The sequence below is a fragment of the Nannospalax galili genome, unplaced genomic scaffold (genome assembly GCF_000622305.1).
Source record: "Nannospalax galili isolate Female #2095 unplaced genomic scaffold, S.galili_v1.0 scaffold259, whole genome shotgun sequence".
NCBI classification, from domain to species: domain Eukaryota; kingdom Metazoa; phylum Chordata; class Mammalia; order Rodentia; family Spalacidae; genus Nannospalax; species Nannospalax galili.
The window spans coordinates 802,589-812,838 of record NW_008344750.1 but is presented as its reverse complement, the minus strand read 5'-3'; the positions used below and the strand labels follow the sequence as shown (position 1 = coordinate 812,838).

General features: G+C 42.3%; 1 protein-coding gene across 6 annotated transcripts in view; it reads right to left on the bottom strand.

The window, feature by feature from the left end:
* The window catches only part of Prr14l (proline rich 14 like), a 98,044-nt gene that overhangs the window by 49,488 nt on the left and 38,306 nt on the right, over window positions 1–10,250 (bottom strand). For 5 of the 6 annotated variants that reach the window (XM_029567297.1, XM_008841002.3, XM_029567299.1 and 2 more), the window contains 4 exons: window positions 4,520–9,638; window positions 1,749–1,820; window positions 989–1,087; window positions 425–596 (listed from right to left, as the gene is read on the bottom strand). In XM_029567297.1, coding sequence (XP_029423157.1) covers window positions 425–596; window positions 989–1,087; window positions 1,749–1,820; window positions 4,520–9,638 — 5,462 coding nt within the window. The remainder of the gene's footprint in view (window positions 1–424; window positions 597–988; window positions 1,088–1,748; window positions 1,821–4,519; window positions 9,639–10,250) is intronic. The other variant, XM_029567298.1, reaches the window with a different exon arrangement.

The window sequence follows — 10,250 nt, the reverse complement described above, 5'->3', positions numbered from 1 at the left end:
GTTCAAATCCCAGCACCCACATGGAAGCTAACAATTGTTGGTAACTCCAGTCCCAGTGGATCCGATAGCCTCTTCTGACCCACCCAGGCATTCTATAACATGGGTGCACTTACCTACATGCAGGCAGGCAATAAAAGCATGCACATAAAATTAAAAATAATTAATTAAAAAAAAAAAAAAAAAAAAAAACCTTAAAAAAAAAAAAAAAAAAAAAAACCTTAAAAAAAAAAAAAAAAAAAAAAAGTCACTGTATCCTTTACTGGCCAAGAAGGAAAACTCCCAACTTACTTAGTATTCTCAGGTACTGAGCTGAGGCCAGTGAGTAAAGACACTCAGGGATCTGACTGTACCTATCACCTGATGTGATTGGACAATGGAAGCCCCAGTGACACCTCCACCTGACCGAACGACTCTTTACATTTACCTCTTTCTGTTCTGCAGGGATGCTCTGTGGTCGGGGGCATGCTGCTGTCATACCATCCAGCTCATCAAACCCAGGAACTTGAAACTCAGAGGCCGAAAGCAGGAGTTTGTTGACAGCAGGTTCTGTTACCAAGCAAGACTTTGGTACCAAAGCAGGGAATGCAGGCTCTAGCCTAGCAGCACAGAGAGAGACAGAGAGAAAACCCATATGAAGTTCTTTCTCCCCCATTTCCAGTACATACACAACTTCATTTTTCCCATTTATATGTGTGTGTTCTTGTGCGTCTGTGCAGGTGCGTTTGGAGGCCAGAGGACAACCTTAGGACAATGTCCTACTTTGGTTGTCCTATCCACCTTGTTTTTTAGATAGTCTCTCACTGGCCAAGTAGGTTAGGCTGACAACTGATCCCCAGGGATCTGCCTGTCTCTACCTCCCAATGCTGGGATTAGAAGCGTGAGCCTTCACTCCAGATTTTTAACCTCGGCTCTGGGGATCAAACTCAGGTATTCATGTTTGCAAGGCAGGCAGTTTACTGAATGAGCTATTGTCCCCGCCCACATTTACCTTTTTAACATACAGACTAGAATGGATGATGTTTCTTCTTTCCAGGAATGACACCTCCAGTCAACCTGTTTTCTAGTTACTTCTAGACATAGCCTGGATCTATACAAGCGGAAAGTTAAAAGAATGTGGTCAATTCACTTCAGTGGAATAGAGCAGTTTTATAAAGAAACATGTAAATAAGGGTAGACTTTAGTGAGAAGACATTTTCGTAGACCGAGCAAATTTTAGCACCCACATGGTGGCTAAAAACAACCTGAAACTCCAGTTTGAGATCTGGTGCCTTCTCTTGAGCTCCACAGGCACTGCATGCTTGTGATGCACTTATATACATGCAGGCAAAACATTCATACATGTCAAGTAAAGATAAACTTAACTTAATGAATAATGCTCAGATGGGATCAGTCCCATTTAAGGAGTAACAAGACATGAAAATAGCTTGAGATGCTATTGAAAATAAGCTAAATAGGGGCTGGAGAGATGGCTGAGCGGTAAGGACACTGACTGTTCTTGCAGAAGACCCGGGTTTGAATATCAGCACCAACATGGCAGCTAACAACTGTCTATAACTCCAGGCCCAGGGGATCCGACAGCCTCTTCTGGGAACTGTCCTCCATGGGCACTGCACAACACGGGTGCACTTACCTACATGCAGGCAATATATGCATACACATAAAATAAAAATAATGAAGTATTAAAAAAAAAAAAGCTAAGTAAGTAACACATCTCTCCAGTCCTCAGACCTTGTGTGCTGAAGACTTACCTCACTTGACTACTGCTGGTGTTATATATAGCTTCCACGCCTGGAAGAGGCACGTTTGGTAACATGGTAGGGCTGAAGTGAAGCAAAAGTACAAAAGCAGCATGTTACAAGAGCAAACAACAAAGGTTCTGGTGCCAGTGTGGGTACTAGCACATGACAAGAGTCCTAAGAAAAATGCCCCTCCCAACATGAGAATGTGTTCATGTGTTCATCACTGGAATGGGGTCAGGGCTATAGGAAAATTTCTTAAGTGGGAAAAAAGGTAAAGAAAAATAGAGGGCAGTAAAAGAAAGGCCAGGAACAAGAGTGACTTGGGGCTGTACCATCTTTCAATTAAGCTGATGAGCACATATATTAAAGATTCCTCTATCAGTCGTGATGATGGCACACGCCCTTAGTCCCAGCACTCTGGAGGCAGAGATAGGCAGATCTCTGTGAGTTCCAGGCCAGCCTGGTCTACATAGTGAGTTCAGGCCAGCTAGGGCTACCGGGAGACCCTGCCTCAAAAAAAGACACAAAAAAGGAAAGATCCCTTTATGTGCCTTATTCTTAGCCAAAAAAAGATTAGGTTTGCAGCTGAGAGTGGAGGCACACACCTTTAATCCCAGCACTTGGTAGTCAGAAGCAGATGGATCTCTGTGAGATCAAGGACAGCCTGGTCCACATAGTCAGTTCAAGGCCAGCTGAGGCTACAGGGAGACCATGTCTCAAAAGTCTCAAAAAAAGAGATAACCTTCCAATTTCCATAATAGAATGCTAGAAATAAAGTACACACAAAATTCAACCGGTATAGTGGCACACAGCCATTATCAGAGCACCCTAAGGAGATCTTAAGACCTTTGCTAACCTGGGCTTTCTCTCTCTCTCTCTCTCTCTCTCTCTCTCTCTCTCTCTCTCTCTCTCTCACACACACACACACACACACATACACACACACACATACACACACACACACACACACACTCACAGAGGGAGGGAGAATATGTTATGGAGACTTAAGTTGACTTTTGTTAAGTATTGTTTTGGGGGCTACCCAATTATTTTGCTGGCAACACTTCTAATTGACTTTAATAAACCAGCAAAAATCTATCTAAACTCAGGCACATGATGTTGTGGCACTTTTAGAGTCAAGTCAATGAGCGAAAGTCCCTAGCAATACTACCCCTTAACCTTCCACTTGAATTAAAATAATATAAACTCCTGAGTTCCAGGTTACAAAGTGTGACCCTGTATCCAAACAACAAAAGTAAGTATGCAAATAGATAAAACAAAGTAGCAAAATTTAGGCCTAAGGAAATAAAAATATTCTAGGAAGTTGAAAAGCCAGGTGGGAAAGAGTTCAAAAGCAAAAAGGATCCAAGGGTCCCACCCCAGAGACTTAACTCAGGAATTCATACAGTTTAAAGAAAACAATGAGCCAAGTAGTCAGTCTGAAATCCTAGCACTTGGGAGACAGATGAGTATCAGGAGTTCAAGGCTATCTTCAGCTACATAAGTGAGCTGAGGGTCAGCATTTAAGTTGAGAGAGAGAGGGAGGGGGGAGAAGGGGGGACAAGAGAGAAGGAGAGGAGGGAAAATGCAATAGCTTATCTTATTAAATATTTTAGTTATTATTATTTGACGTGTGTTGAGTGGTTTGCCTGCATGTATATAAACACACCACATACATACCTGGTGCCTGCAGAGACCAGAAGAGGGTGTCAGATCCCCTGAACAGAGTTAAGGATGGCTGTTAGCCAACATGTGGGTGCTGGGAATTGACCCTGGGTCCTCTGCAAGAGCAGTCAGTGCTCTTAACCACTGAACCATCTCTCAAGCCCGTGCAACATAGTTTAAAGCTGTATGCCAGACATATAGCAGAGAACAATCATGATAATTTAGAGGCAGAACAATGAACTAGGCAATATAAGCAGTATGCCATCGTTTAAGACAATCTGATTCTCTTTATTTTTAATTTTTTAAATACTTAATTATTTAGTTTGTTTGCTTGTTTTAAAGACAGGGTCTCTCTGCAGTCCCAGCTAGCCTGGAACCCTGGAACTCAATAGGAAGACCAAGTAGGCCTTGATCACACAGAGAACTGCCTGTCTCTGACACCCAATTGCTGGAACACTATTACGTGGGTATTAATCCATTCTGTATGTATGTGTGTGCATGCATGCATGCTTGTTTATGTGTGTGTGTCTGAGAAAGGGACTCACTCTGTAATCCAGGCTGGTCTTAAATATGTAGCAATCTTCCTGCCTCAGCATGCTGGTTTTAGAGTATTACATTTTGGGTATTTTTCTTTTTTTTTTTTAATTTTGGAACACTTTTGTTAATTTTTCAACTGTAGCAATAAAATGAGCAAATTAAAAAGTTATGAAGTTTCTGTTTAAGCAATTTCAGTAGGGGGGCTGGAGAGATGACTTAGCGCATACTGGTCTTCCAGAGGACCCAAGCTAGATTCTCAGCACACACACACTGAGCTATTTACAACTGCCTATAACAGCTTCAGGGGGAGCTAATGCTACTGGCCCCCTCAGGCTCTGGCATTTCCATGCACATACCCACACACATACACATAATTAAAAAGAATAAAACAAATCTTAACATCAATAACAACAAAAGAACTTCAGTAAGATTTATCTATGTCTAAAGCAAGTCTTAAGGATTCTTTTATTTTTTAGTATTGGAGATTTTAACTCATGCTAAGCATGCACTCTACTACAAGCTGTACTTTCACGTTCCAGAGCCACTAATAAAATGAGTAATTTTAATTTTCAAGTTACCTGCTTGTGGTACCCAGACCTGGCTGCTGTTTGCTGTGAGTGGAATGAAGAGCCGGTAATTCCAGGGAGCAGGAGGAAGGCCCATGCTGGCTCCAAATCGACAGTACTCTGCCCACAGAGTAGGGCAGAGAACAGAAGACCTTGTCTGCTATGGAGGCTGGAGACCTTAACCCTTTCAAGCCCTGTGTAAACTGGGTCAAGAAGAGCCTCTGTATGGTAGGCATGGGATTAGAGGAGCTCCGTTTTTTTGTCCAGATTCGGTAACATCCTGGTGAACAAAGTGCTAGAAGTGTATGAAGGCCAAGGACAGAGCAGTCTGCTCTGGTCTGGACTATGGCAGTGCCTCCATAGTCTTGAAGAGGAGCTGTAGTCTGTGGAGGAGCCTGAGTGTGTGCCTGACTATGGAGGCCAGTGTCTTCCCTGAATGTGGCCATCCCAGGGCAACCATGAGACAAGAAAAAAGAAAAGGTCCACTTCGGAGGTTGAGATGGGCACTGGGAGGCCTCTTCTAAGGCAAGCCTCGCTGGGGCACAGTGCTCAGGGAAAGTCCTGGAGGACTCGGTCATGCAACTGGAGGCTGATTTCACATGAAAGGAAAATGGGAAGATGTTGGACCCAAACAGTAGTGATGGCATCTTGTTACTCAAATCTATGAAGTTCATTTGGACAGCTTCAAGAGAATAAAGTGCCAAGGGCTTACTATTAGGCCTCCTATCCCATCCACTAGCTGCCAAATACAGATCCAGATGCACTGCATTACATGAAAATCCATCTAGGAACCTTTTGTATCTGAGGTGCTTGTAGCTTTTAGTCGCTGGAACAAGAGCAGAGGAACACCGCCAATATCTGAGTTTCTCGGTCTTTGTGGCTGGCATTAGTTTGGAGGCAAGGATGGACAGCTTGTTTAGTAAGGCAGATTCTTTGGTAGGCTTTCTAGAACTCAGGCCCTTCAAGGGATGGCACAGAGTAGCCCTCTGCTTTGGTATGTGGCTAAGCAAGCTCTTGACAGGTTCTGCTTCAGGTTCCAATGGGGTGGGTGCAGGCTCAGCACATGAGCTGAGAAGTCTGTGTACTTTTGTGGGGATGGGATTAGAGGAAGTCTTTCCAAAGGCAGAACTTTGGACTTTACTTACTTTTCTCCCCACACTGACAGGCTCCTCCTGACAGGAAGCTCTCTTACATGTTCGGTGGGGCTGCTTCTTTAAGGGAAATACTATTTTCTGGTGGGAAGCAGTCATGAAGGCAGCATGTATTTGGTCACACCCAGCAGAGTTGGGGTTTTGCTCTTTCCAGCAAACACTAGGAAGGCAAGGACTACCTTTTTCTGATGGATGACCCAAGCTTTCCTCTTTTGGGTCTTCCAACCTCGGAAGCCGTCTTACAATTTTGTCTTTGGTGGACTCACCCTGGTCAGCCATAGGTTGTTTTTTATTTTGCCCCTCACCTGAGAACATATCAGACAATGTGTGTTGTTCCAATGGTGTATGGGTACATTTTTGATGTGTATGTGACAACACATAATCTGAAACCCCCTGGCTTTGTTTTTTAGCAACATCATGTATTCTCTGGCATTTCAAGTGGGTCTGAGAACTCTTGTTAAAATCATGACCATTTCTGGTAATGTTCTCAGATTCTTCCCCAACAAGTAAGTGACCCAGAGGTCCCTTCTGATGCTCTTCAGTTTCTTCTCTATCCACTTTAATTGCTGTTTCTGCTGTCAAAGTCTGATGCCTATCAGTGGAATTCTCACAAGAGTGACCAGCTTTGCAAACACTCCTGCCCACATGGACACAGGTTCTTTCTCCTTCATTAGAATTACCTATATTCCTTGCTACTCCTTCCTTCACTTCAGACAGGACTGTGCAGTGCTTCATGTTTTCACAAAGCATTTTACCATCTTTTGGTTTAAAAAGATGTTTCAGGTCAAATTCTTTACTATCAACATTAGGTGCTAAATTTTCTTGAGCAGACATATGGAAATGCTTTATCTTGATGGAGTCCAAGCTCTGTGGGGAAAGAGAGTCCTCTTCTTGGCACCTACAGGACTTCAAGTCTTTTGAGGATAATCCAACGGCTTTTTCCTTGCCAAACTCAGAATTTGATTCTAGCCTTGATCCTTCAGTCATCCCTGGGGCTTCTCTTAGAGATCTTCCTTTGCCTTGATGATCATAATAAATAGAGTTTAAAGACATGCTTCCTCTATCTAGTTTTCTCATATTTGGTTCATGATCTGCAACAGATTCTACCTCATGGGCAATGGCAGAATCTGGGCACTCTTGGACCTCACAATTTTTTAAAGATCTGCATATTTTTTCTTCACATGATTTTTTCACTTCAAGAGATTCTACTGCAGAAACAGCAACATTTGGGAGTTCTGAATCCTGGTCAGTTGTTCCTGTAAATGTAGCATTCAGTTCTTGTTGCTGAGATGAGGTCTTCTTCAAGGTTACATGGAATGACAGTCTATCAAGCCTTGTATGACTAAATGCAGAAGACGATTTCAGGGCCGGCATACCTTCTGTAGGCCTATCTGCACAGTCTGTATAGACCACATCTAGCATACCACGGGTAAACTCTTCAGAAGAGGGAATATTTTCAAAGGTTCCTCTGGGATCTCCTTTCTTTAAAATGCCACAAGACAGAGGTTTATTACTGTCTGAACTGACTAATAGATCCGTTTGGTGGTGGCCTACCTCTCTGTTGGACTCTGTGATAGTCTCTCTGTGGTTACCACTTAGTACTTCCCCACCTGGGTGACCTTCACTTTTGCATTTGTCTGATCTGTTTTGGTTACCCTGATGGTCAAGGACTTCATCTGCTTTCTGGTCAAGACTTTCAACTGCTTGGTTCGTGTTCTTACAAGGAGATAACATAAGAGTCAGAGACTGGTTCAGTAATGATTCAGGAATTGGAATGTTTGTAGATTGATTTCGTTCTTGTGCAGCACAAGCAGAGATGCTGTATTTACAAAACACAGTTTCTTTGTGTATATTCCGTTTCTCTTCACTCAGACCTTCCTGGCTGGTTTCCATGTGATGGGCAGTGTGAGTGGCTAAGTTCAAGGGTCCACTCTCTGAGACACATGCTGCCATTTCATTTCTGACCTGGTCTCCCAGAAATCTGCTTTGGGTTCCTCTCCCAACATGTTCGCTCTCCTCTAAAAAGCTCCTGTTTTTCACTGAGGCTTCTGGTCCTTGGGAGTGATGATTACTATGCTGAAATGCATTTTCACACTGTATCATTTTACAGTTCTTGTTCTTCAGGGTAATTTTTCTGGGCTCAAAAGCAGCACAAGCAGAACACATACTCTTTTTCAGATTTCTTGTTACACAATGCCAGCTAGCGATATCCTGAGATAGAACATTTTGGCATTCTGTGACAAAGACTGCTTGAGGAAGGCCAGCTGTTTCTTTGACACTTGAAAGGACCGTGGAATGTAGATCTTCTGTTCCTGAATCAGAGGTTTCTTTTTGTCCTTGTAGGCTTCTTGTTTTCATGTTTAAGGTGTGTATGTTTGAAGAGGCACCACAGGTTTTGTCACCTTGTGGAGAGATGGCTTCTGTTTTTGTCTCAGGAATGGTCTGGGTATCAGTGATAACATCTGCTCCATTATCTAAATGATGATGACTCTGTTGAGCATCTTTGCACGCTGCTAAAGGCATCTCTCTGTTTATATTTAATATAGGGTCAGTAGGCAATGTCAAAGGGTCTTGAGAATTAAGGGACACTTGTCGATTTAAAACACATTCATTTTCTATTTTGTGTACAAGTTCACTGTTACAAGGAAGTTCACTCATCTCACAGGCAATTATCTGTTCATCTAAATGTGAAATGTTGCCATGTAAGGTCTGTATATCTTTTTCTGATTTAAGTCCACAATCAAATTCTGGAGATGGTAGCAACTGAACAGTATCTTTCTTGGGTTTTGATACCTCATTACATACAGAACTTACTGCATCTCCTGGCATTAAACTCACAAGGGGTTTTCCTTCAGAAAGAAAATCACTGCAAGATGCTTCATTTGGCTGAGAGCCACCCAGATTTCTGTGGACACTGACTAAGGACTCAGAGTCTTTGCTGTAAATCTGTTTGTTGAACACACAGGGCTTTACTGTGGTTGTCTGTTCTGGCTGCACCAAGGAAAAATTGCTTTCTTCAGAGTGTCTGCCAGGATGGGTCACACTAGTAATGGTTTTTCTATGGTCCTCAGAGTTTGTCAAATTACCTTGAATGTCTAAAGTGATTTTCAGATAACTTTTTTTAAGCATTAATTCTGTGGCTTCAGTAAAAGAACTGGGCACAGAAGAATTTTCTGCTGTACAGGAACTAGTGTGGACACAGCACTTACTTCTTGTGGAATCAGCAGTCTCTTTTTCATCATAACCACCTCTGGTGTCCTCTTTTTGTTGCCTGACACTAAAAAGGAAGCGATCCCCTCTTTCACTCCTGGGACTCAAACACTTTTCTTTACTTTCTTCTCCACAAGCCGTGTTCTTGCTTAGATAAACCTTGTATGCCTTTTCAACAGAGTCCTTTATCAAACCATTGCTTTCAAAACCACATTTTTCTAAGGATTTTGTTCTGGATTCTGGGCCAGACAAATGTGATGTGAAATGCAAAATTTCAGAGTTTTCTTCTGAGGGTTTTCTAGCATCCACATGCCCTGTAGCTATGGAACTATCATGTACAGAACTGTGTTTTTCCTTATGGTGGCCAAGAATCTCTTGGTGATTGTCATCTGCTTCAAAGACAAGGTTTAAGTCACATAACTCTTCCTTCCCTTTGTCCACTTTGGAAATGGCACAGTTCCCTGGTAATGACAACCAAGAGGGACAAGTCTGTAATTCTCCATATTCCTTCTCTTTAGGAGTTGCTTTAGTTAATCCAGGGTCCACAAAGGTTAAAGGTTCTAGGGACATTAAAGTTCTGGTTTCTGAAAGTTCACCACTGGTCATGGTTTTATCTACTTCTGGGTGTTCAGCGCACCCAGCTGAGAGACATTTACTCACTGCGCCATCCTTGTGGCCTTCATTATTATCCATCTCAGTCCCATTGACCTTCATACCTTGTACATCTTCAGTGGGTTTTGGCAGAGTTTCATCTGTATTCTGTACATTTCCTTTTACAGAAGAAAAATAAACACAAATCAGCATGTAATCATATATGTAAATTTCATCATGCAATCAACAGTAAAAAACAACCACAACAGCCAGGCGTGGCGGCGCACACCTGTAGTCCCAGCACTTGGGAGGCAGAGACAGGCGGATCTCTGTGAGTTCAAGGCCAGCCTGGCCTACTGAGTTCCAGGATAGCTGGGGCTACAGGGAGACCCTGCTTCAAAAAGACCAAAAAGACAAAAAAACAAACAAACAAACAAACAAAAAACCACAAAAAAACCAATGACAAAATTTAGTGTGCCATACAAGCAGCTTTGTGAATTTTTGTTTTTGCAAAAATATGATAAAGAGCCAAAAATGTACCTGACAGGAGCAGATAGTTTTGAAAAGGTAAAACTACCTCTTTTTTTTCACATTACCTGGCACTCACAGACCAATACTAAACAACCAAATAAAGCATGTGTCTAATTTAGTCTAAAGAAGGTGCCATTTTTTTTAATCATTTTTTAAAAATTTTTAATAACTACATGATTACAAGAAGCATTTCACTACAGCTTTAACATATTCAGTAACACACTCCAGAGCAACAGTACATCTCTTTCAGAAGGTAACCG